The 25,619-nt window shown below is 50.1% G+C and overlaps 3 protein-coding genes across 7 annotated transcripts; 1 reads left to right on the top strand and 2 right to left on the bottom strand.

Moving 5' to 3' along the window:
- Positions 1–3,321: 3,321 nt before the first annotated feature.
- Positions 3,322–11,895, bottom strand: STXBP2 (syntaxin binding protein 2). Of its 2 annotated transcripts, none has more exons than XM_072600873.1 (19): positions 11,628–11,895; positions 10,160–10,209; positions 9,541–9,622; positions 9,202–9,278; positions 9,028–9,106; positions 8,814–8,917; positions 8,488–8,636; positions 7,542–7,626; positions 7,317–7,447; positions 7,096–7,203; positions 6,699–6,756; positions 6,135–6,200; positions 5,493–5,573; positions 5,076–5,214; positions 4,843–4,952; positions 4,376–4,471; positions 3,994–4,079; positions 3,708–3,868; positions 3,322–3,485 (listed from the first exon to the last, which is right to left on the bottom strand). In XM_072600873.1, exons 1-19 carry the CDS (start codon positions 11,662–11,664, stop codon positions 3,400–3,402), a joined length of 1,785 nt encoding a protein of 594 aa, XP_072456974.1. In that variant the 5' UTR covers positions 11,665–11,895; the 3' UTR covers positions 3,322–3,399. The 2 variants fall into 2 exon arrangements, with proteins under 2 accessions (XP_072456974.1, XP_072456975.1); XM_072600874.1 differs by having other exon boundaries at positions 9,480–9,622; positions 11,628–11,720.
- Positions 11,896–12,662: 767 nt separating this feature from the next.
- PCP2 (Purkinje cell protein 2) lies at positions 12,663–17,344 on the top strand. 4 transcript variants are annotated; one of them, XM_072600876.1, is made up of 4 exons: positions 12,663–14,149; positions 15,921–16,035; positions 16,366–16,514; positions 17,151–17,344. In XM_072600876.1, exons 1-4 carry the CDS (start codon positions 13,928–13,930, stop codon positions 17,268–17,270), a joined length of 606 nt encoding a protein of 201 aa, XP_072456977.1. In that variant the 5' UTR covers positions 12,663–13,927; the 3' UTR covers positions 17,271–17,344. The 4 variants fall into 4 exon arrangements, with proteins under 4 accessions (XP_072456977.1, XP_072456980.1, XP_072456979.1 ...); XM_072600879.1 differs by having other exon boundaries at positions 14,105–14,212; XM_072600878.1 differs by lacking the exon at positions 12,663–14,149 and adding an exon at positions 14,528–14,682.
- On the bottom strand, positions 17,342–25,593 carry PET100 (PET100 cytochrome c oxidase chaperone). Its single transcript, XM_072600880.1, has 4 exons — positions 25,334–25,593; positions 18,635–18,721; positions 18,130–18,162; positions 17,342–17,695 (listed from the first exon to the last, which is right to left on the bottom strand). Exons 1-4 carry the CDS (start codon positions 25,442–25,444, stop codon positions 17,618–17,620), a joined length of 309 nt encoding a protein of 102 aa, XP_072456981.1. The 5' UTR covers positions 25,445–25,593; the 3' UTR covers positions 17,342–17,617.
- Between the last annotated feature and the right edge of the window lie 26 nt (positions 25,594–25,619).

Below are 25,619 nucleotides of genomic sequence, written 5' to 3'. Positions count from 1 at the left end.
CTGAGGCAAACAGGATTAAGTTACTTGCCTGGGGTCACAAAGCTAGTAAGTGACTGGGGTCTGATTTGGATGAGTCTTCCTGACTGCAGGCCTGACACTGTAGCCACTGGGCCTCCTAGCTACCCAATAAACTTTGCCAACTAGCAACTAAACTCACCTGTTTGCAGCTGGAGTGTATGTTCAGTCAGCACCTTTGAAGTCTTTGCATTCTGGGGCAAACCCCTTTAGTTATAATTTTACCCTCTACCCCAGCTCTATTCTCTGGCCAAAATCTTCTAGTTTGTCTATCCCTGCCTTCATCACCAGTCTTCACTCCCTGAAAGCTGGTTTCCATTCCCACCTCTCTCCCAACAAGCAATAAAGTCCTCATGACCAAATCCAGGGCCCTGTTCTCCGTTCTTATCCTCCCTGAAATGGCTTACTCGGCTTTCCTACCTCTCTGACTGTTCCTTCTCTGCCTACTTCACTGAAATATGGAATCATATCAACGTTGATAGACTTAGCTCTTCTCAGCAACACAAGCATCTAAGACAATTCCAAAAGACTCGTGATGGGAAATGTCGTCCACATCCAGGGAAAGAATGGTGGAGTCCAACTGCAGACGGAAGCAAACTACTTTCACTTTTGTTTCTTTCTTTCTCCTGGTTTTCCCTTTTGTTCTGATTATTCTTTCATGACATGACTAATGTGGAAATCTGTAATACGACTGTATATGTATAGCCTATATCAGACTGTTTACTGTCTTGGGGGGGAGGGGAGAGAGGGACGGGGAGAGAAAAAAATTTGGAACTCAAAATCCTACAAAAGTGAATGTTGAAAACTATCTTTACATGTCATTGGAAAAAACAAAATTCTATTACATGGAAAGAATTTTTCAAAAAACAGAAGAAATATAATGGCCCCTATTCACAGGCATTCTTCCACTTCCAGGACCAGCCCCTTCCCATGCCTGCCTCACCTGCTCCCCCTGAAGGCCCCCAGCCACTGTAGGCTGGTAAGTCTGTCCTATCACTACAAGGGCCTCTGAAGCAAGTGGAGCCTGGAAGACAGGAAAGGTATGGGACGGTCCAATGGGGAAACAGCACTGGGAGCCCCAAAGGAGGGCCCCTCCAATCTTAGTCACCCAGTACCTGCCCATTGGACCTCGGCCTCAGCCCAGAGATCAGCACGAATGTTTCCCCACCTGGCCCTGCCCAGGATCCTTCTCTATCAGCCAGACTTGTGAAGCTGGGACCCATGAGGGTGGAGGCAAGGGGCTGCCCCCCATCCCCAAGAGGAACAGGAGAGCCCAGAAGCCCAGCCCTTACTGGAACACCAATACTGACCAGTCCTGCCCCTGATGGGACTAAGTGCTCAGGAAGCCCAGAGTCCAGCCTCAACTCCCCAACTCGATGGGCTGGTCCCGTTCAGAGCTCAGGAGCCAAGGGGCAGGGCCCTTTCTGCCGGGGGCCAGGACTCAGAGGCCCTGTTCCCTACGTGCTGGAGCCAGGGCTGGGTCAGGGAGGGAGAGGTAGCACCTGTGGAGATGTTAGCCCCCATTCTCACCTCACAGGGCCCTGGAGCTTGGGGCTGAAGTTCAGAAAGAAAAGGTGGGGAGTCTATTTTTCTGCTCCTGAGACACCAGAATGACACTATTTTTAAAAAAAGAAATACAGAACTATAGATTTACACTGGGAAAGAGCTACCTTAGAGATCATCCTGTTACATGAGAAAATGTGAGGGGCCAACATATCACGTATGAGGGACCAACAGGGAAGCAACGTGTTGGGCCAGAAAGTCAGAATCAGGAGGCCAGGCTTGGACTACAAAGCTGGTGCTCTCTGCAGCCCACTACACCCAGGCCTCATCTTCTTCCTTACTTGGCTTTGATGAGGTTGCTTGCCTATGGGGTCTGCTCTGTCTATTTCATCCAGTCCTAGCCCTCTGCCCCTCCCCCAACTCCAGACCCACAAGTCTCACTAGTACCTCAAATTTAACATGTCCAAAATGGTGCTCATATCTGCCCCCTTACATGAAGTCCATCCTCATGACTACTGTCCCTATTGCCACTGATGATGCCACCATCTTATCACCCAGGCTCAAAAGACTGCCATCTTCTGACTTGTTCCTCTCCCACATCCAATTGCTTCCATTCTGCCTTCACACATCCTCTTTTCTCAGTCCCACTCTCATGGCCCTCCCCATGATCTTTCACCTGTGTGGGTCTCCCCCACCAGCTTGGCCCTTCTCCCCTTAGAGTAACAAAGTAACCCTGTCACCCATAGCTCTATAGATCTAGGTTGGACAGAGCCTTAAAAGGCATCTGGCTCACCCCCCCTCATTGGATAGATAAGGAGACCTCATCCAAGACCAGGCAGTGAACTGACCCAGTTCCTTGAGGGCAGGGGACATCTTGTTCTTAAACTTCATAACCACAGCACGTTAGCAAAGACTAAGCTTTATAAATATCTGGGAGGTCATGACATACCCACTGTCTAAGACACACTGATCCCGGCCCCCAGTAGAAGGAGGGGACCAAGGTGTTGTGAACTGGGGCAGAAGGGAAGGGAAAGCATGGAAGCACATGGGCATCGGGGAATGACCTTTTAGGGTGGGACATCTTAACCTTTTCTATGTCCCAGACCCCTCTGACAATCAGTCCGGTAAAGCTCATGGACCCCTCCCTTCTCAACACCATGTTTTTAAACGTATAAAACAAATACATAGGATTACAAAGGAACCAATTATATTGAAATAAAGATGTAATTTTTTCCCACTGAAGTTCACAGAGCCCCTGAAAATCTATTCACAGACCCCAGGTTAAAAGCCCCTAATCTAGGGGAAAATTCCTCACTTTATTTATAATGAGCCCACAGAGGCCCAAAAGATGGACACCATACTAGCATTCACCCAGATGCTTGTTACCACCCACTCACACTGTCTTCCATGTCTTTCCCTTCCAATCAGACCTTCCTACCACAGCCAGAACCATCTCCTCTATGCACATGATTAGAAAAGGAAATGGGCAAATCTGGTAAAGAGACGGATAACAGAGGCACATCTGAGCTCAGGGCTGGTACCCACAGAATGTAAGGAGAACTCGAGGAAGGCTACCAGCCTGTCAGACAGATGGTGCCTTGAATGGGAGATGGGACAAGAGCTGCACAAAGAAGGTGCCAATGGGCTGGGATCCTAGAGGGAGTGCCTGTGTCAGTGAGGTCACAGAGCCATCAGAGGACACATCTGGTCCCCTCACTCCTCTGCACCAATGGTGAAGGCTCACTGAGGTCAGGGCCTGCTATGAGGATCTGGACGCAGGAAGAAGATGACCCAGAGAGGGGGTGAGGTGAGATTGGGGGTTGATGGGATTTTATTGCCTATTGGGTGCAAGGGAGGAGAATGCATTACGCTGCTCCGGACTCAAGGCATGGGGATGTCCTCTAGCTTCTGGTCTAGACTCTTGAGGTCATTCAGGAACTGGGTGGGAGTGAGGATGTGGGAAGAACCTGACGGGTACAGAAAGATCAGGTGGAGCTTCCTATGCCTTCTAGACTCAGGCAGCAGATGTCCTAATTCATCTCCTTCAGGGATCCAGGTTCTAACGCCCCTCCCCTGCCCCGTAACTGTGTTGCCCAGGCTATAGCCCCCACATCCCTCAGGGATCCAGCATCCTGCCCCCATCTCTAACTCTTCCAGGGCTTCAGGCACCTGAACTAGCCCCAACTCACCAATGAGCACCTCCCACTTTCCTTCAGTGGCCCGGGTCACCTCATAGGCTGCCCGCATCTCAGACATAGCCACGCCTCCCAGAATGTAAACCAAAAGTCTGGGCCCAGCCCGGGAAGACTCCACTGAAGTTTTGTTCTTGTGCCAGTGACCAAAGCGGGCGCTGAGTAGGACAGGAAGGGACTGAATCAGGGGAGGATCAAGACATCTCCCTCCCCCTACCCCCAGAGGGTTCACAAGGACCCTGCCTTGGCTATTGGCAAATGACAGTTCTCCCCCAGACCTCACCTGACAGCAGCCTGGGAGCTGGAGGCAGGGGCAGGGTCAGACACAAAGGGCCATAGTTTCCGGTCCAGTTTGTCCTCCACAGCATCCTGGGGAGGGAGCACACACAGGCTCAGAGTGTCCTTCATCATCCCTCCTCCTCCAGGGAGGCTCCTCTTGTTATCCCCTCCCAGGGATCATGGATCAGATGCCAGGATAAAGCCCATAATGAGGGATTTGCCATTAAGCCTAGCTGTGGGCTTAAGGGGCCAGAGGAGGTGGATGGGAGAGGGATGGGAGCATGGGGGGCAGGGAGGCTGGGAAAGGGCAGAGAAATAGGGAAGCAGGAGGCTGGGGGAGGCTGAGAGGTGACTAATGATCACAGGATTAGCACCCTCCCTCTCACCTCCATCACGTCCTTGATGACAGGTGTCCAGCGGGACAGCTGGTAGGTCGGCTCCAACCTCTCCTTTCGATCTCCTCGGTTAGGGGCCCCGGAGCCCTGGGGCAGGGGATGGAGGGGAGGGGGTCATGGACAGGGTTGGGAGGGGAGGTGGGGGAGAGCACCTTCCCAGGCAGCAAAGCAGGCCAGGCTAGAAAGAAAACAGACAGAAAGAAAGACAGAGAAAGACAAGAGGCTGAGCCCAGAGACAGAACAGAGGAGAAGGAAGATGTAGAAGAGGCTGGGGCCTCAAGAGGAAGAGACAGTCAAGGGATTGGGAAGCCCCTCACCACCATGTCTATGTCTATTGACCCTGCTCCCAGGTTGGCTTCCAGCGTGAGAGTTGGCACACTCTCCCCTTCTCCCACTAAGGACAAGCTCCGTGCCAGGGGTCAGCAATGGCTTCGGCCCTCTCTCTCTTGGCCCCATACCGTAGCAATGGTGACCGTGGCCCCGAGCTGTTCCAGATTTCGGATGAGGTTGCTATGTGCCTGCACGTTGGCATGTTGGATGAGCTTGGCCAGATTCTCCTCAGTTACTCCTGGGGATGGGCACAGCACCCACACATGTATATGGGTCCATGTTTAGATACACGACATGTCCCTGGCTACTCCAAGAAGAGGGGATCGGACATTGAGGCCCCACTCCCCACCCACACTCATACCATTCCGAAGTAAGATGTAGAGTAGGAGGATCCGGATCTTGTCATATGGAGGGACCGCAGTGTCCAACAGTACAGGGACAATCAGCTTCATGGCATCTTTAATCTTCTCCCCTTCTGCATCTGTACCCAAAGCCAGGTCCTGGGAAGCCAGGGCCAGAGGCAAGGGTTCAGCCATCACCCTGGGGCCCACATGATCCCTGGGCATCCCCTGAGCCCCTGCCCCTGCACTAAACCTGGCACCCTTGGAGCCCTGAGTCCCTGTATCAGGTCCTAAGGCTTAGGGGATTTGTCCTGACAAGTTTGGATTCAACCAAAGGGCCGCACTTGAGGACCTAGAGGGCCACATGTGGCCTCAAGGCTGCAGGTTCCCCACCCATTGAGCTAAGCCCTGCACCCCAAGCGCTGAGGCCCCTCCACCTGCTCGATGCTACAGAGCCTCTCCACGGTGCCCTTGAAGTGCTTCATGCAGTCATCAGCCAAGTTCAGGTGTGTGGAGTACTGAGAATCAGAAAGCAAGAATCCTGGAGGGCACTGAAAACTCCCCAACAGCCCAGCCCCTTCTCCCCTCTCCACAAACCCCAAAGTGTCATGTTCCTCCAATGAAATGCCCACCTCCCATCTCCCATGCCTGGCACATTCTCCCTTCTTACCGCTGACTACCTTCATCCCCCCAGCTTCCTTCAAGACTCAGTTCAAACTCCACCTTTGGAGAAAGTTGTGCCAAGCTTCCCTCTCAGACTACTTTCCATCTCCTCTGTATGTGTCTGGTCTGTATGGAGTTGTTCACAGACTGTCTCCCCTAATAGATTCTGAGTTCCTTGAGAACAAAGACTACGTTTTGACTTTCATCATATCCCTAGCACTTAGCATACAGTAAGAACTAAAGAAATGCTTGCTGAATGACCAGGTGGCAGAGAAGACGCCAGTAGGAGTCTGGCCTGGGCCACAGGGAACAAGCTGGGAAGAAAGTGGGACACCTGGCCCCTTTGCCCAATCCCTCTGCCAGTTCAGGAATGTCCCCAAGGCACACCTGCCCAGTGGGCTCCGGGCTCCCCTCACCTTGTTCAGTTCCTTCTGATACTGGGGCATCTTCTTCAGGATGTGGGAGAGGTCTTTTATGTTGGCCTTGAGAGGAAGAAGAGGGATGAGAACAGTAAGGCTCAGGCCCTCCAACCTGTCCCTATCCCCCTTAGATGTTGAACGTCACCCCAGTATCCCAGACCTAGTCACCCAACCCAGCCCCAGCCCTGTCCCAAAACACTCTAAGGCTCAGCCCACCCAAAGTGGTCCCATCCCCAACCCTCAGAGCCTCTCTGAGGTCTATACTCCCTCCACCCAATCCTGGCTCCCCAAAACCAAAGGCCTTGCCCACTCAAACTCACCCCAACCACCATCACTCATAGCCCCTTCTATACCCACAAATCTTCACAACCCAGCATCTCCCCACCTGTCCCCCAATAGAGTTGATCCCTCACCAGGCTGGATCCTCCCCTAATGCTGCCAACAACACCCTAGGCATTCAGCTCGCCAGCACGTCCCAAACCCTATCCTTCCCACAAGTCTGTTCTCTTTCCACTTCCACTCAAGCTGGCCAGGCCCCAGATAGACAGGAGTCCTGCTCACCTTATCTGTGGTCAGCCTCTTGCTCTCACAGAAGGTCTTCAGCAGCTCTGTGACCCTCCTGAAGGTGCCAAGGAGGACAGTGAGAACAAGTACGACAAGGGTCGGACTGGTTATCTTGGGCAGATGGGGATTGGCAACGGTGAGTGCAAAGATCATAGGTTCATGGATTAAAAGCTGGAAGAGCCCTAAAGAGTCACCTAGGCTAAAAAATGCTGAAACCAAGGGCCAGAGAATTTGCCCAAGGTCATACATGTAATAAACCTCAGAGCCAGGGTGTGAATGCAAGTACTTGACCTCAAATCCAGTGATCTTTTCACTGTCCCATGCTACCTTCCAAAGAGAAAGTAGGTCAGCCTGGATTTGAACCCAGGCCCTCTCATACCTTAAAGGGACCTACCTGGACACATCTGCAATGTGCATGTGCCTCAGTTCCACCCACAATTCATCATCCTCATCCAGCAGCACAGACTTCTCCCGGGTCTCACTCAGACCTGTTGTCTCATACCTGGAAGGACAGGTCATGATCGGCTGCTGAACACATAATGTTCTGGGGGACAGGTCTGCTCCTCCCCCCGCATTCCTCCGCAGAGGTTGCTGCTGCCACCCCCACATTCACACCTATAGGTGTCCTGCTGGATGTCTAGAAGGTCATAGGCCATGGCCTGGAAAGTGAGTTCATGCAGCAAAGGGGACACAGGGTCTGAACCCCGGTCCACAATCAGTAGCTGAGACCGCATCTTCTCAGGGCCCTGGCAACAGAGACGGTGGGAGAAAAGAGGTGAACCCAAGAAAAGTCCCACCCACCTCCCCCACCCCGGTGCCTCTGCTCAGGTTGGCTCTCACCTCCCCCAGGCTGGGATTGTCTGCTTTGAAGGCATTGAGCTTGGCAAGGACGGCATGAGCAAGCTGGGCAGTGTCCTGAGACCCCCTGTGAAAAGGTCAGGGGTAGTGGAATAATGTGGTGCCATAAGAAATAACCACATGGATAGTTTCCAAAGAAACAGGGAAGAAATCTATGAACTGATAGAGGGAAAGGTACAGAACAATTTAAACAATGACAGGAACATTATTTAGAAACACAAGTTTGAAAGACTGGAGAACTCTGGCTGACGTAACAACAAACCACGAGTCCTGAGGCCTGAAGATAAAACACATCACTTACTTCCTGCCGGAGAGGAAAGGGACTTAAGACGCAGAAAGACACACACATTTTTAGACACAGTCAATGTGGGAGCTTGCTTTGCTGGACTTACATATTTAGTAGGAGGGTTTTCTATTTTTCAATCATTCAATTGAGGTGAAAGATAATAAATAAATGCTTATAAAAATAAATATACTAAAAAAAAGAAAATGTAGGAGACACAAGTAGGGGAGATGGAGGAGAGGGAAAAGGGATCCAGGCTGAGGAACTGGATGCGCCAAAACTGTTTCATCACTATGGAGCTGGGTCAAGAAAGGATTCCTGATCCAAAGCCTGTTTGTTTGGTATGTTTGGTCTGATTGGGGAAGATGGGGGCAAGGGATCAGAGGCAGGACCAGGGACCGGGGGCAGAAGGGAAAGGACTCCATTGTGGCACAATGGTATAGGACAGAAGATGATGGCAGGAGAGCGGGGAGTAAGGCAGGAAATGAAGTAAAAAGCTGAAGGGAGGAACTGGGGGACAAGAGGTGTGAGAAGGAAGTCTGGGGGATTCAAGGGGGATTGGGAGAGGCTTTCCCCCCCAGGGTTGGGGGAAGAATGACAGGATCTGGGATTAGGAAAGAGAGGAAGGAGGATGAGAAGTTGCACCTTCGGTAGCGAATAGCAGGGTACTCGTGCAGGGTGGCACAGAGTGTAGCAATCTGTTGGGCCAAGCTCTCCAGCTGCTGAATCCTTGCATTGGCCCGGAAAGGGCAGTACAGGTTATAAGTACTATGGGCTGCATCCAAGGAAAACACCTAGGAGGTGGAGGGGTAAAGGTGTAGAGCCTGGAGGACATCTCTGACTGCCAGGTAACCCTGACCTTCATTCCCCATGGCATCCTTCCAGCTTCTTCCCACTTGTCTTCTGGCCCTGTACTTCCCCACTCCATCCTGTAGACCCCTTATCACCATCTTCCCAGGGCCCAGGCCCACCTGGGACTCATAAGGAAGGAAAGCCAAGTGAATCTCCTTCAGCGTCTTCACAGCCTTGGCCAGCCTTGATCGACCCAGTTCAAGGAAAAGGGGCTCAGGACAGGCTAGGTGGCGGAGGAAACAGGACAAGGGGAGTCAGAGCAGGGATCCTGGTCCAGCACCTAGACTCGTTCTCCTGTCTCCTCCCCCCAAAGCCTGTATCTCTATCACTCACTGTCTGTGAAGAAGATGTGGGCAGCTTTGTAGGTAAAGGTGGGGGTTCCCCGGAAGTCATTGATCAGAGCCTGGACAGACTGGGAGAAATGGAAGAGTCACTCCCTCTGGCCCCAAACCCAGAGGCAGGCGAGAAAGCACCCAGCTGAGGACTTTCCAGCTCAGTGTCCTTTACCTTCTCACATGGGCTCAAGAGGTAAATGGCTTCCAAGCTGGGGATGGGTTCCCTGCGCTTGTTAATGTCCTCCACAACTGGGCATCCATCCATGGCACCACACCAAGCGACGTAACAGGAGATGTAACAACACAACATGGAACATCATGGGGAGGCCTCCAGAGACAAGAGGTCAATTCCCCATCACCTCCCCCCATCCCCCAGCAGAAGCAAGAGAGGAAGGGAGAGCCAAAGCCCTAATCCACTGGTGATCTAGAGGAAAGTCACTCCCTGGTTACCTGGGAGAGACTTTCCAATGATTTGTGAGCCGTGCCTAGAAGCTGGGGGCCTCATACTCACTGGTGATGCCCTCAGCTAGAATGTCTGACATCTTACAGCAGGAAGACAGGATTCGCATGCTGGGCCGGTCCATGACAAGGACCTATGGCACAAGAGTTTTAACTAGGGTAGTGCCATCAGAAGGGCACATCCCTCCAGCTCTACCCCAATGACTGCCACCCCTATTTCTCAGGGTCCTCTGCCCTCTGTGTCCCACCCAGAAGGGGTGGCAGGGGAAAGGGGACCAGAGAAGGGAAGGTGGCAAGGTCAGCAAAAGTTAGGGAAACACTGCACAAGTCACCCCTTTTGCCAGGCTTACCACTGTGAGGGCTACCCCCAACTGAATTTGCCAAAAGTCCCAAGGTTTCCAATTATGACTGCTTCGGCAACCATGAAACCACTAACTTCCCACAGACTAACCCCAGTTCCAGAACACCAGCCCCCCAACTACCAGAGCCTTTGCCCTTCTGCTCTCCCAACTCAAGAGGCACAGAGACCACTCCATTCTCCCCTTTGGCTCCCTGTAAGCCCCCTCTGAAGATCCTGTCCAAGAAGTCATGTCTAGATGATCTAGAGTAAGAGCTGTGTGACCTTAAAGGCCCTCCAGGGAATCCAGATCTCCTGGTTCCCAGGATCCTACCTTCCACTCTCCATTCTTCTTCACGCTTCTTATAACCCCACTCAGGATCTCTGAAAGGGGAGAGGAAGGAAAGAAAGACTGGCTCAGGGGGCCGCTCTATTTCACAGAGACCTGGGCTAAGCAAATTTCTGGATATCAGTGTCTGACCATCCTAAGCCTTCTTCTCCCTATGCCTTGCCTTAGGCAAAGTGAACTCGGCTTCCAGCCAGAAGCCTGAGTCCACTCAGGGCTGAGCAAGGGGTAGGATTGAGTCTATCCACATTACAATCTTCCACCCCAGTTCACCAGACCCATGTGGAAAAAAGTAGCAAGGTCATTAGACCTACATTTTAATTTCAGCTGTGCCCCTAAATTCAAATTGTGACTCTGGGCACGACACTAGGCTTCAGTTTCCCTATCTGTGCAAAAGAGTCAAAGACTGGATTGGATGATCTGTAAGCCCCACCAAGGGATGGTCACTTTGCTGGGAAGAGGAAGAGGCCAGATCAAGGGCCAGACCAGGGTCAAAGAGGGCTCTAGGAGGGAGGCCTAGCCCCTTATCACCACCACCTTATCACTACTAAAGGAAACAGCAGAAACCAAAACAGCTCAGCCAAGGTTGGGAAAACAAGGGACAAAACTGCCCCTTCCCCCTCCAGCTGACCAGGGGTGGGGCCCAGTTTCTGCTTCCAGATACCACTCCCTCCAGTGAAGATCCCAAAGCGCGCGCGCGCGCACACACACACGCACACACACACACACACACGCACACACACACGCACACACACACGCACACACACACACACACACACACACACATACATACATATATATATATGTATGTATGTACATATATATAAAATGATGTTAAATAAGAGACGGGGGGTTAGGTGCAGGGGGACCACCAAGGCATCTAGACCTCCGGTTCTAGCCTCTTCAGGGATTCAATTGTCTAGACTTCTAATACCCTGAAATCCCCTCTAGAAATACAGGAACCCAGAGGTCCAGAATCCCCGCAGTGACCCAAACACCCACTCAAATGTCTACTACCTTGCCCTACCCAAAGAATCCAGGTATCCGACTCTTAGCCCCCACTCTGGGGGGGGGGACCCTTGCTATAACCTCTCATTCCCCTCATTCATTAAATAAGCATTTTTTAAGTGCCTATTATGTACATGCCTCCCATCCCCCTCCCAGGCGACCCAGCACCCCCCTCCCGGGGTCTAAGGTGGCTTTTCTGATGCCCCCTCCCCTAAGGACTCCAGAGCACAAACTCCGAGCCCCGCCCCCTCAGGGACCCAGGCATCCCAAGCTCCTAGCCCCCCTCCCTCCGGAGGGCGCCATGGGTACAGGCGCCCAACCACCTCCTCTCTTCCAGGGAACCAGGTGTCCAGGCTCCCGGCCACCTTCCCTCCCTTCCTCCCTCCCTAAGGACCCAGGTGTGCAGGCTCCCAGCCCCACTCCCCACGGGATAAGGGATAGTACTCACTCTCCCCCACCACCGCCTTCAGCCCCGAGGGCGCCATCTTCCCCCTGGGGCCCCCGCTTCCGGGTCTGCCCAAGGCGGGGCGGGGCCTCTGGTAGCGTCACGGCAGGCGGCCACGCCCCTTCCCACCTGGCCACGCCCCCCACCTGACCCGGCTCCCAGGCTCCCCGCTGTAAGTCAGTTTCTTCACCGGAGTGAATCTTGGGCCAAGGGAGGAGGGTGGAAAGCTGGGCTGGGGCTCCGTGGCCCCGGTGCCCTCGCGGCCCTTGCAGCGAACGCTCCCGAGAAGAGTTTTCCCGTCGGGAATATGGGGATAATAATAGCGCCTGTCTATTGTTGCGAGACACTCGTAAAGCACTTTGCAGCCTTAAAGGACTACGGTAGTGTCAGCAATGGCCAGTGTTACGTTAATTACATAATAAGACATTCGAGTACCCAGAGCCTCACACGGATACAAACAGTCACAAATTCACCTAATAATATGTCATTTATATAGGGCGCGAAAGTTTGCAGCCGCTATTATTACTACTGGCTCAGAAAAGATCAGAGACACCCATGGGTCACCTAACACAGCTGGTGAGGTGTGTTCTTCCTTCTTTCCTCCTTCCTTTCCCTTCTTCTTTCCTGGCCGATTTCATTAGCATGGGGAGATCTGCCACTTGGAAACTTTGCGAGTGCTACTTAAAAGCTGGCTATTATTACAGTCAGAGAGTTGCCTGGTGTAACGAGCGGCTAAGGGTCACACAGCCGGTACTCGGCTGAGGCACAACTAGGGTCCATCCCTTGCCGACTGCCACCAGCTCTCTCTCCACTCTGCCAGTACAATTACTGTGCCCTTCCGCCCCCATACAAACACGCATACAAACTCCGTATTGCCAGTGCTCAAACAGCCCCAAACCTCCTATTGGTTTAAAGACAGTGAGTGACTAGCCCAGGGTCGTACAGCAGGTGTGTGCGGAGGGTGGAAAGCACACCTAGCTGACTCCAGCTCCAATACTATAACCATTATACAGCACTGTCTCCTTTAAAAAATTTTTTTTTTCACTTAACAAACTCATTTCTTCTCCCTCCACCACCACTTTTCCACTGGGGAAAAACAAAACAAAACAAAGCCCTTGTAACAAATACACAAAACAAATTCCTGCGCTTGCCAAGTCCAAAAGAAATTCTCATTCTGCCTCCCTGAGTGGATCATCTCTCCTTTAGGAAGTAGCTAGCATGCTTCATCAGTTCTCTGCCTCTTGAGCCCAGAATGGCTCAAGGACAGACACAGTGGCACAGTTCTACATTCACTAGTGAATGCTTACATAGGCAAAAGATACATGTATTATGCACACAGATAAGCCCCTTGCCACTCTCTGAGGCTGTTTCCTCCTCCATAAAATGAGGGGGTTGAACTAGATACTCAGTTCCCTCCTAGTTTTGACCTTCCTAGCTCTCTCCTAGCTTATGACACACATACAGAAACAGTCACACATTCTAATTTCCTTACAGTGGGGGCCCCAGAACCTCCTCTATCCTGAGAAGGGATCAGTGTGGTCAGAACTCCAGGCACCTGCCATGGTATCACCAGAATGAAGAGAGATAAAGGAATTCGTCACCTGGGAAGAGTGTGTGTGTATTTGGGGTGGGGAGAATCTTACGATTATGGATCATGCTTCTCCATCCCCAGGAAACTGTGCCAAAAAATAATGCAGACAATGAAGGGGTCAAGACATACTGCTCTCCCATAACATGACCTCCAATACTCTAAGACAACATTCATGAACCACTTTTGCTATGGAGGGATCTGATGCAGGACCTCCCTCCCCACCCCCACTCCAGTTCTGAATGAGAGAATTCAGAGAATGAGATTTTGAAGACTTCAGTTTGAGGAACTGGAAAAGCTTGGGGGACTGGAAGAATTTGGGGAGATGAGGGTTCCTGCTCCCCCAGCCAGATCTGGCCCTGGATGGAGAGTGTCGCTGTGGTAACCACCCCAAAGCCAGACCCTGAAGGCTATGCAGAGTTGGTAATAAGGCCCTTGTGGGTATATAAGGAGGTAAAGACTCCTCCAGGGAGGAGAATGATCCCATTCCCTACAGAAACATAACCAAGGAGACTGACTAAGCCAACCAACACCAGTCTGACCAGACAGGCCCATCCACTTCTTGGGACAGGTGGACAGAAGAGAAAGGAGACAGTGTTTGGGGTAGTGTGTGGGGAGCCACGAAGCAAGGGAGGATGCCTTGACTCTCAAAGGTCCTAACATAACAAAAAACACTCTTTGTGAAAGGGTTCTGATCCCTAGCTATTCAGAAAGGATGCATTCCCAGGCACCAGTTAGGAAAGCTGGGGCTGGGGAGGCCTCTGGTGAAGTGAGGAGCAGTTATGAACGTCGACCACGAGATCGTGGGCTCCGTGGGCTCCACCTTCTCAGTGCTCTCTCCCGATTGGCCTCTCCCTATGGAGCCCTGCCCCCCAGTTTTCTGAGAGACCCTACCTTGAACCTTCAGTATGCCTGCTCCCAGACCCAGCTGGCACAGGTGAGAGCTGTTGGGACAGGGGGAAGGGTACGGATCCTATGACTCTGGGTGTGCATGGCACAGGTGAGTTTGGGAGGAGGGCTACAGGTCAAGAATGTAGAAATCATGTATTGTGATGGAGGGAGGGCCAGAACCCTGGGAGTGAGATGAAGTTGGGGGAGAGGGAGGAGGCCTGAGTACCCCACCCCCACCCAGCACCCAGTGTAGTTCCACAAAAACAATTATCTGGATGATCTTTATGGGGCTTAGTCTGGGTGGGAGCAGATGGAGTGGGGGGGACTCCCAGATGGAATCTAGGATTTGGGGCTTGGTGGAGGATCGTGGGTGTTCCCTCACCCTTTAAAAGTCCTACTCCAGATGCCAAGAGCAACAGTGGGAGCTGGAATCACACATCTGTGGTGGGTCTGGGGGCAGAAGAGGGAACACAATACAGAGAGCAAGGGGTCTAATAGGGTATCACCTAGGGATCCAGTCTGATGGCTGAGTTGGAGGGGAAAGAGGAAAAAGAAGCAGATTCAAGTCCTCTCAGTGAGGTAAGGGTCTGGTCAGGAGGGTCTGGGGGATTCGTAACCTAGGAGTCGAAGACACCAGAGCAGCAATCTAATTCTCCCACCCCACCTGGGTGCTCCCTTGTGATCTCCCAAGTCCTGTCAGGTCTCAGATCTCCCGATTGTACCAACACTCTAATTAGCCAGTATCTCATTAACAAGGCCAGTGTCTCCAAAGGCTTAGAGCCAAAAAGGAGGCCAATGACCCAGTTTCCAGTTAGAGGGGGAGGGAAGAGGATACAAAGAGATACCTGGATGCAAGGCCCTAGTTAAGGTGAAAGGGCCACAGAGTCATGGGGGGAGGGAGGTGCAGAAGCAATCCAGGAGCTAGGGGAGGGAGTAGAGTTTGACTTTCACAAGGGAGTAACTTGTTCCCAAATACCTCCTTCAGCCTCTGATCTAGGCCACTGAAGTTAGCACTAAACAGATGCCTCTCCCCAGAGCCAGCTGCAGCCACATGGCTGTAGCCAGAACTATCCTGATTTGGGGGTCCCTAGGGGCAGAGGTAGGAGTGGGGACAGTGCAGGATGGCAGGCCATTTATATCACACACACCAGATTCCCATGCCAGAGAGCAGGCAGTGCGGCTTCAGAGCATGGTAAGACGGGCAGGGAGGCAGAGGGTCACCTACCATCACTAGGGTAGCAGAGGAAAAAAAGCATTTTCTTTCTCGTTTATGGAGGTGAAGGCAAAAAGGTTATCCCTGCCCTCCCTCACAGACCTGGAAGAGAATTAGAAACAGACTTGGGAAAGGAATGGAGAGCAAGGGCCCAGAACGTGGAATAGAGAAAGGGGCTGGGGGCCAAGGCAAGGAGGTGGCCTGAGACCCTCATCATTTCGGATGGAGGGCAGCAGGGAAAGTAAGAAAAGCTGGGGAGGGGAGAGAAAGAGAAGCAACAGAGACTCTTCTGGTCTAATGTGGGGGGGAGGGGTATAAGAAGTCTCAGCTCCATTTCCCCATTTGAGCCCAGTAATGTCAGAAGTCAAGAGGTTTGGCAGGTGATGGAATAAAAATAGCCTGGAAGAATCAGGGAGACCTAGGGTCACATCCTGACTCACACTACTGGGACTTTGGATATCATGGATCCTCTCTGTGCCTGAGTTTCCTCACCTGAAAACTGAGGGGGTTGAGCCCAGTGACCACTAAGATCCCTAGTGGAGAGAAGGCCCTCAGGATTGGAGGATGCCGGTGCCAGGGCTAACCCCAGTCCTCATTGCCTCAGGCAGGGACTCCAGAGGAGGATGGATTCTTCAACCTGCTAACCCACGTCCAGGGTGCTCGGATGGAGGAGCAGCGCTGCCCCCTGCAGACTGAACCAGGCCAGGGGCCTCCCAACAGTGAGTATCCAGAAGGGTGGATGTCTGTATCACATGAACTTGGATGAGGGCAAATGTATCTGTGTTCATTCCTAGGAGTGTGCATTTGTGTAACTGTGGGTCCAGGGGGCCCTCTTCTAATTAGAATAAGGTTCTTGTGTGTCTTCCCAAGGCTCCAGGTTTGTTTCCTGCAGGACTGGGGTGCTCTAAGCACCTCAGTAGGCTTTTGGTCTTCATCGGCCTTCCCAGACTCCCTGACAGCTGGAGCTCTCACAGCTGGTCCGCTCTTGCAGAGCGCTCAAACATGACTCCAAAGTCTCTATACTGCCCCATTTTGTCCTCTTCCCCCAGAGAGCAGCCGCAGCCCTAGCCCTAGCCCCATTGCTCCTCCAGAGATGGATAACCTGATGGACATGGTGGCCCACACCCAGGGACATCGTATGGATGACCAGCGTGTCAGCATCAACTACCTGCCTGGCTTCCAGTCCGTGGCCCCTAAGGTACAGGGCCACCCCATGAGGGAGACTGGGAGGGGAAAGCTGGTTAGCAGATTGCCCGGGTTCTAAACATACTCAGCAGTTCAGCCCCTGAACTCTGGGAAGAAAGAATGGGAAAGGTCTTGGTTTGGTTTGGGGAGAAGGCTCCACTTCCTCTCCTCCACCTCTTGTTCATCCCTGGTCTCCCCACTCTTAACCCTGGGCATCCCAGTCCCACAGAAGGGGAAGTGAGACTCTCTGGGAACAGAAACCAGCCATCCTGGCCATTTCCCTTGACCCCCATTCATTAGCCTCCACTTCGGTCCCCACACCCTGAGGCCATCAATTAACTTCCTTCACGCCAAGATAACCTTGATGGCTCTTCTGGGGGCTCTGAGGTTCAGAAGACCCAGAGGGGTAAGGAAGAGGCTTCACTGCCTTTCTCAATCATGCACCCTTTACTGAGGCTAGACCTGAAGGGAAGTGGCCCTGGGAGGCAGAAGAATGGCAGAGCAGAGAATATGTAACTGTGGGCAAGCCCTCCCCTCTCTGCAGGAGTCAAGAAGGGGGCTAGACTCTTTATGGCCCCTGCCAGATCAGCCATGTCTCTGCTTCTCAGAAGGGCACCTCTTACACTGTGCCTTCTCCTTGTCCCTACAGGATGGGGTGGAGCAAGGAGCTGGCAATCGCAGCCACCACCCCCTATTGGTTCCTCAAGACCCCTCTGCTCTCAGCTTCCGAAGGAACAGCAGCCCCCATCCCCAAACCACTGGCCCCTGAAGGCTAGGGCCTGACTTGGCTTCCACATCCCATCAGTCCCACATCATCAAATAAAAGGCTTTCACATAAACTGAGCAGGAGTCATACTGAGTTGTTATTGTCATTAGATTCAAGAATTGGGATGGAAGATAAAAGGCTTTCTCTCAACTCTCTTTGGAGATCTCGAGGCCTTAAGCTTTTCCAGGTCTATGGGGGAGACAGGGACTGAGAAGGGGATATGTGGCCTCCAGAGTTCCTCATCAGAGAGGAGGGAGGGAAGGAGGCCCGCTACAAGAGTCCCACCTCCCAACCCTATACCCCTGCTGTGCAGAGTCAGGCTTTTGGGAGAGAGACAGATAAATCCCAGGTCACTGCTGCGCAGTCCGGAGTAGCCTCTCCTCACGCTGCTTCCGCATTCGCTCCTTGAAGTCTTCCAGCTCTCGACGCTAACATGGGTTGGGCAATTTCAGAAGAGAATGCATAGTTATAGCCCAGGCCCTGGACCATAATCCCTAGAACCCAGCCCCACTCCACTGTGGAATATTTTTGGGGGGGAAAAGGGGAAGGGAAGAGTGAGGCAGACATGAGAGAAGACTAGAACCCCCAGCCAATCCCCTCCAACCTCCGTGGGCCTCAACCAGGCTAGGTGCTCCTTCCTAGGCTATGGCCTCTTCCATTTAGAACCTGTCTCTCACCTATTCCTTCCTGAGGGTATTCCAGCTGTTTCTGAGCCCACAGTAGGAGGCTGAGCCCAGGAGTTCTTACCTAAAACTAGGCTTTCACCAACCCTGAGTGAGGGCAGAGACAGACCTAGACAGACTGCCATCTCAACCTAACCATTCCTCCCTCCACGTATGATGGGGGAGAGTCAAGGCTTCACCTGGTCTTCTCGCTCCGGAGGGAAGATCTCCCGCTGCAGAAAGAGAAGAAATTGCTGGAGAAGTGGGAGAGGACCAGGACCAAACATAGCATACCCCACCCCTACCCTGGCAGGGCCAGGAGAGAAAGGAAAAACAGTGTCCTTCTAGGCAAAGGGCCCTCTCAGGATCCCCGACCCTCCCAAGGGGAGCTCTGGGTCACACAGGATATCTTGCCTCCTCACTGCTTCTTAGATAAACATGGTGGAGGGTGTGATTGGCACTGAATATCACAGCTGGAAGGGACCTCAGCCCTCTCATTGTAGAAATGGCCAGAGTGGGAAGGCTATACAGTAAAAACAGCAGAGCTAGCAAGAAAAGTCAAGCTCCTGACTCCCAGTCCAAGGGGACCTCAATGCCCCACTAAGTACAACCACCATGTGGGGAGACACAGCAAGCCTGGCGTTTGACGTCACAGAACGTGGAGAGTGGGGTATGTTCTCCCACAGTGAGACCCCCCTGGTATACCTTGCGCTGGACAACGTATTCCTCAAAATATTCAGCCTGGTTGGAGACCCAGAACATGGCCACTGGGAAGGTAAGGTACAGCATCATCTAAAAAGAGACAGAGAATGGAGGGCACGTCTCCTCACTGCTTCAAAGTCACCTACACAAGTCTGTCATTTGAACAAGAATGAAATTTTAAAATAAAAATAATGATAGTGATAACAGTAATTAGCCACAGAGGGGGAGCCTGAGGAGCCCTGGACTTGCCCCCATAGAACACCAACTAGGAACCACACAGCCAGCTTAGACGTCACTTCTCAGGGTTAATGAACAACTGCACAGAAAACAATTCTCATTTTGGAGAATTTCAGATTGAAACATGGACTTTCCTATTTTGGAAATTAAAATCTTAAGTTACCATTTTTCACTTTAGAAATCCGCTTGTACAACTGAAATTTATCTTTAGCCTTTTAAAGCCATGTTGCACTATGCTTGTGAAGTTTCTTGTTCTTGTTGATTTTTAAAAATACATCTTCAGGCACAAATATATTTTGAGAAATAAAAAGCACTTTGGAATACACCTATGCTGAGTTCCTCCAAGTCTCTACCATCTCTCTCTGTAGCCTTTCCTGAATCTGACAGAGCTCTTTCCCTCTCTAATTATCTGTGTATAGGCTGTATTCACACACACACACACGCAAGAACGCACGCACACACCAGAAAGTAAACTTTCCTGAAGGGAGGGACATTGTTTTTGCCTTTCCACTCCCAGGAAATTAAAATAGTGCGGGGAAAAAGCAAAAATAAAAATGTTGGGTTTTTCCCAAATTCACCAAACCCCCAGAACTCTATCCAGGACCCTCAGGTTACAAAGCCTTGGCTGCTCCAGAGATTACAGGGACCCAGCATGAGAGAGGCCATCTGGTCCAACCTTCTTTATTTTATAGATGGAAAAACTGAGGCCCAGAGGGGCCGGGACAGCTCTACATCCTCTGGGTTCTCCTGCCTCTTTGACAACTTTCTTCTCTTTCTTCACTTTATAAAACCTCTTCATGTGGTTTCACCCAAGGATCTGTCCTGGGCTTTCTTTTTTCCTTTAGCAATCTCATTCACTTCCAAGACTTCAACTACTTCCACTACGCAGATAACCCGGAAATCTGCAACTCTAGCTCTGACCTTCCCTCTGAGCTCCAGACTCACCTTTCCACCTTAAGGACCTTTCCCCCTGCGTGTCCAGCCGGCACACCAAACTCAACATGTCCAAAATTTGGCTTACTATCTTCCCTCCCCGCCTTTTTTTTTTTGGACTTCGCTATTTCTCAAGGGCACTAGCCACTCCTGGCTATTTGCTGAGTTTCTCAAGTCCATAACCTGGCGGCTCTCTCTGACCCTCCCTCTTACTTACCTCAAATATACAATCAGATCCCAAGTCCTGTTGATTCCATCTATGCCAGAAAATTGGAATCTTCCCCCTCCCTTTCTGGCCCCTGCCCAGGCCCACCTAAACAACTACAATAACCAAACAGCTCTTATCACTCTTATTCTCCCCAGAAAGACCTCTGTACCACTGCCAGAACAATCTTCCTTAATAAGCTCATACTTCTACAGTATTTTAAAATCTACCAAGAGCAGCAAGGTGGTGCAGTGGATAGAGCACCAGGCCTGGAGTCAGGAAGCTCAGAGTTCAAATCCAGTCTCAGACACTTACTAGTTTGTGTGACCCTGAGCAAGTCACTTAACCCTGTTTGCCTCAGTTTCCTCATCTGTAAAATGAGCAGGAGAAGGAAAGGGCAAACACTCTAACATCTCTGCCAAGAAAACCCCAAGTGGGGTCACAAAGAGTTGGACACTGCAACAACCGAACAACAACAAATCAAGTCGTCATTCACAATAACCCTATGAAGTAAATGGTGCAAATTAACTGAATTTTACAAAGGAGGAAATTAAGGTTATGTGACTTCCTACCAGCTGGGTCATCGTAGCCAAGTCACAAAGCCTGTCAGCACCTCAATTTCCTCAAAACAAATACAATAATAATCAAACCCCTCACCTCACAGGGCAGGTGTCCCAACAGCAGTTTGCAAACACTAACGTGAAATTTGTCAATTGTTTTTGCCCAAGGTCAGAAAGATGGTAAGTGACAAAGTTAGGATCTGGGCTTTGGTACTTTTTAACTGTGAGTTTTCCTTTTCCACCTAATCAAGAAGCCTTGATGGTATTTACACCTGCTACGTGCTAGCACCGTGCTCAGTACTGGGAATAAAAAGGAAGTGAAAAATCGCCTGCCCTCGTGAAACTTACATTCTAAAGTCATGTAAGGTGTACAAAGAGATATATACAAGAAACATAGAGGATGGATACAAAGTAACCTCAATCCAAAATAAATTTCTTTGTGGGTTACATTTAACTATTCACCTCTCTCATCCAGTTACCAGTTCCTATTGACAGTTACATTGAGGCAGCTAGCTGATGCAGAGAAAGCAGTGCCAGACCGGCATTCAGGAAGACTTGAGTTCAAATCCAGCCTCAAACACTTCCTGGCAGTGTGATCCTGAGCAAGTCATGTAATCTCTTTTAGCCTCAGTTTCCTCAACTGTAACATGGGTATAATAGCAGCACCTACTTGTCAGGACTGTTGTGAGGACACAATGAGATAATAATTGAAAAGTGCCTTGCACATAGTAGGTCCTATATTACTGTCAGTTACTGTTGTTCTTATTATCCCTTTCTCTCTGCTCACATTTCCACCACCCTAGGAAGTCCTTCATTACTTTCTATTGAACTATTGCAACAGCCTCCTAATTGGCCTCCTTGCCTCCAATCTCCTCTCCTACAGTCCATACAGCTTCATATTCATAAAGCATAGGACACTGACCCAGAGAAGTCATTTGCCCTTCAAGGCCATACAGTTAGTAACTGAGGCTAGATTTGAATCCATGTCTGCCTATCTCTTAATCCATTATTCTACATTGTTTCAGAATCAGCAGGGAACCACTGAACCTCCCCAAGCTGGGGAAGCGTGAGTGGCTCCCTATTGCTTCTGGGATAAAATGCCAACTCTTCTGTTTGGCATTTAAAGCCCCCTCCAATCTGGCTCTCACTTCTCCCTTCAAATTTCCATATTATAACATTTTACATTATTCCCCTCACCCATTTTACCCTCCTGCCACACTGGCCAACTTGATGCTCCCCACGAATGAAATTCTGTCTCCTCTTTCCACATCTCCCATACCTAGCAGGCTCCGTGTCATCTCCTCTGTACCCTGGCACCCCCATCTTCCTTCAGTGGGGCTCAAGCACCACCACCTCCAGGAGAACTTTCCTGCTTCCTCCAATTGTTAATGCTGCCCATTGTTATTTTGTATATATTCTGTATTTCCTTATCTATCCTTCTCCCACACCCACCCCCTGCTGTAAAATCCTTGAAGGCAGGCACTGAATTGTTTTTGTCTTTGTATCCTAGCACCTGGTGGCATGTACTCAGTAAGTACTCAGTAAATGCTTCTAGAATTGAATTGAATTCCTGATTTCCTTCTTTCCTGGCCTCTAAGCTATCCTTCACAACACTGTTGGAATAATCTTCCTTCCACACAGATCTGCTCGTGTCATTTGACTCAAAGATTTTCAGTGACTCCTTACAGGCTACCAAGTAAAGTTCAAACTACTTTGCTTGACAAGAAAGACCCTCTCCTATCTTGGGTCATTCTGCCTTTACAAACTTCTCTCATTTACTCCCTTCCAGGCAAACTGGACAATTCAAAATCAAGAATCCTGGAACTAGCAGGGACCTCAGAACAAATTCAGTTCAGCTCACACCTTAACAAGATTCCCCTCTATAACACCCCCCAACAAGTTCAAAGCTTCATCAAAGAAGAGAAGAAAACCTGTCAATTATGAGCCACTCAGCTTGACTTCAGTTCTTGGGGAAATTCTAAAATACCACAGTGGATGGCTAGGAACCATCCAGACAAGGAAGCAGTGACTGAAAAGAGCCAGTTCAGCTTCAAGGACAGGTCATGCCAGGCGAATTTTCTTTTCTTTTCTGAAAGTGATTAATAGCTTAAATTGTAGATAGAGTTTACTTGGATCTTCACAAAGCATTTGGTAAAGTATCTTATTCCATTCTTGAGGAAAACATGGACTAGACTACGATACAATTTGTTGTTGATCAGTCACGGCCAACTCCTCATGGCCCCATTTGGAATTTTCTTGGCAAAGATACCGGAGTGGTTTGCCATTTCCTTCTCCAGCTCATTTAACAGATGAAGAAACTGAGGCAAACTGGGGTGAAGTCACTTGTCCAGGGTCACACAGCTACTGGATGTTTGAGGCCAGATTTGAACTCAGTTCAAGGAGTCTTCCTCACTGTAGGCCCAGCACTTTATCCACTGTGCCATCTAGCTGCCCTATAATACAATTAGGTAGATTTAAAACTAGATGAAAGATCAGACTCAAAAGACGAGTCATTAGGAGTTCAATGTCAATAAACAGAAGGTCTCCAGTGAAGTGGCCTGAGTGGCCCAAGGTGGGTTATTTAGCATTTTTAACCAAATACTTAGACAAAGGAATAGATAGCATGCTCATCAAGTCTGTAGATAACACAGAACTGGGAACTAGATAAGAACAGTTAACATACTATATGGCAAGATCAGGATCCAAAAAAGATCTTGACATGCAGGAACAATGAGTTAAGGCTAATAAAATGAAATTCAATATGGACAAATGTAAAGTCTTAGACTTGAGTTAAAAAAAAATTAACTTCACAATGGAAGTTTGAGAAAAAAACTGGATGTTTTTAGAGAACTCAATAAATCAGCAGTGAGATGTGGCCATCCAAAAAAAACTAATTCCATTTTGGGAAGATGTTAAGAGAGTTAAAAAAGATAAGGCAAGAGACAGTGTGGAACAGTGGCCAGACAGTGTTGGAGCAAGCAAGAGCTGGGTCAAGTTCAGGCTTTAAAAAATGCTGGCTTCCAAAAGACTCCGATGGAAAATGCCATCCACATCCACAGAAAGAAAGAGGGAGTCTGAATGCAGATCTTTTTTTGTTTAGTTTACGTTCGTTTTTTTCTTTCTCATGGTTCCTCTATTTCAGTCTAATTCAGAAGAAGAGATACAAGGACACTCTCAAGGTCTCTCTTGAAAACTTTGGATTTGACCGTGCAACATAGGAGACACTGGAACAGGACCACTCAGCATGGCATGCCCACATCAGAAAGGGTGCTGTGCTGTATGTATGAGCAAAGCAGAATTGAGACAGCACTAAGTAAACGTAAGATGCATAAATTTGGAGTATCCACCCCAAATATTCACATGGACTATTTGTGCCCAACCTGCAGTACAGCACTCTAAGCTCGTGTTGGTCTGATCAGCCACAGTCAGACACACTGAAATTTCACTTTATCATATCATTTTGGCCCTCTTCAAGAACGCAGGACAACAACCAACCAACCAATATTTTTATACAACATGACTAATGTGAAAATATGTTTAATAAGAATGTATATGTAAAGTCTATATGGGATTGCATGCCAGCTTGGGGAGGAGAAGAGAAAATTTAAAAATAAATCAATTTATAAAACACACACGGGCACACACACGATGGCTGAATGACTCTGGGCAAATCACTTAATCTGTCTATGCAAGGCCACTCTCTGTGATTACAGGTTAAAGAGAAGATGCTGACCAGTACTGTTAGGAGTTCCTCCTGGGAGCTTCCTATACCTATGAAATCACAGCTCTAGTACAATCTCTATCCCATAGTTTCCAAAATAAGGACGTGACAGGACCACTGTCTCCTAGTGCAGTCCTTAGAGTGGACTTAGGGTACAAATCCCACCTCAAACACTTACTATGCCCTGGACCAGTCGCTTAACCTAAGCCTCGGTGTCCTCATCTGTAAAAAGGGTAATAACTACCTGCATCCCAGGGTTGTTGTGACGATTAAATGAGATGCTATTTGTAAAGCACTCAGCACATATCAGGCGCTTAATAGATGCTTGCTCCCTTCCTTGCAAGGACAAAAAGAGATATTTGTAATGTACTTTGCAAAACGTTAAAGCACTACGTAAATACATCATCATCACCATCATCATCATCATCATCATCATCCTCATCCTCATCATCATCATCATCATCACCATCATCATCATCATCCTCATCCTCCTCCTCCTCATCATCATCATCCTCATCCTCATCACCATCATCATCATCATCATCACCATCATCATCATCATCTTCATCATCCTCGTCATCGATCAGATCTCATCTAGAGTCGTCTGCCTGGTTCTAGGCACCATAGCTTAAGATCACGGAGTGACAGAGGAGGGTGACCTCAAGGTGAAGCTTCCTGAGTTCCTATCACTTGAAGACTGGGTGAAGGAAGTGGGAGTGTTTAGCCAGAAGAAGAGAAAGCTGGGGAAGGGCAGGAGTAGACTTGGGAGAGGAGAGGGCTGCTGGGTTCAAGTATTTGAAGGGTTGTCACGTGCAAAGCCCTATAAAGAGCCTCGGAAGGGTCGTGAAATGACGTCTTTAGGCTGCACTTGAGGTAACGCTGCCTAACCAGGAGATGAGGGGGCAGTCAGGTAATGTGGGTGTGGAGGGAATGTCAACAGCGGATTCTTGTTCAGCCCCTAGGTTCCATCCCCAAAGACCCCTATCTGCCCTCCACCCGGGCCCCGAGAAGCACTGTCCCACACGCTCCCGTGCCCCAGCACTGACCCGAAAAACCTCCAGCTTCACCCCCATCTTGTTAGGTCCGACGGCTGCTTCCGCCAGTCTCTGAAGCCACATCCGCCCAAAACTAGACGCCGCAGCAAGACGTACGTTCATTGGCTAGAGCTCGAGCTTGGACGCTGGAGTCCATTGGCTGGAGCGGCTCAAAGCGGAAGTGAAGCGTGAAGAGGGTGTCCCGCCTCTTCCCCTAGTCTTAAACAGGCGGAAGTTGTTCTGAGGGAGAGCACGGAAGTGAGCTGCATCCGGCCAATGAGAAACAGTACCAGGACGG

Source organism: Notamacropus eugenii, chromosome 4 (assembly GCF_028372415.1).
Source record: "Notamacropus eugenii isolate mMacEug1 chromosome 4, mMacEug1.pri_v2, whole genome shotgun sequence".
In the NCBI taxonomy this organism is placed as follows: domain Eukaryota; kingdom Metazoa; phylum Chordata; class Mammalia; order Diprotodontia; family Macropodidae; genus Notamacropus; species Notamacropus eugenii.
This window is presented reverse-complemented; position numbering and strand designations above follow the sequence as displayed.

Coding starts and splice junctions, on each gene's coding strand:
- STXBP2 (XM_072600873.1), bottom strand. CDS start 11,664: ATGGCGCCCTCGGGGCTGAAGGCGGTGGTGGGGGAGA. Junction 9,623..10,159: donor AGAAGAATGGAGAGTGGAAG/GTAGGATCCTGG, acceptor CTTGTGCCATAG/GTCCTTGTCATGGACCGGCC. Junction 3,486..3,707: donor AAAGTGGGAGGTGCTCATTG/GTGAGTTGGGGC, acceptor TGTACCCGTCAG/GTTCTTCCCACATCCTCACT.
- PET100 (XM_072600880.1), bottom strand. CDS start 25,444: ATGAACGTACGTCTTGCTGCGGCGTCTAGTTTTGGGCGGATGTGGCTT. Junction 18,722..25,333: donor TGAAGCTGGAGGTTTTTCGG/GTCAGTGCTGGG, acceptor GTCTCTTTTTAG/ATGATGCTGTACCTTACCTT. Junction 17,696..18,129: donor CTCCGGAGCGAGAAGACCAG/GTGAAGCCTTGA, acceptor AACCCATGTTAG/CGTCGAGAGCTGGAAGACTT.
- PCP2 (XM_072600876.1), top strand. CDS start 13,928: ATGCATTCCCAGGCACCAGTTAGGAAAGCTGGGGCTGGGGAGGCCTCT. Junction 14,150..15,920: donor CCCAGACCCAGCTGGCACAG/GTGAGAGCTGTT, acceptor TCATTGCCTCAG/GCAGGGACTCCAGAGGAGGA. Junction 16,036..16,365: donor AGGCCAGGGGCCTCCCAACA/GTGAGTATCCAG, acceptor CTCTTCCCCCAG/AGAGCAGCCGCAGCCCTAGC.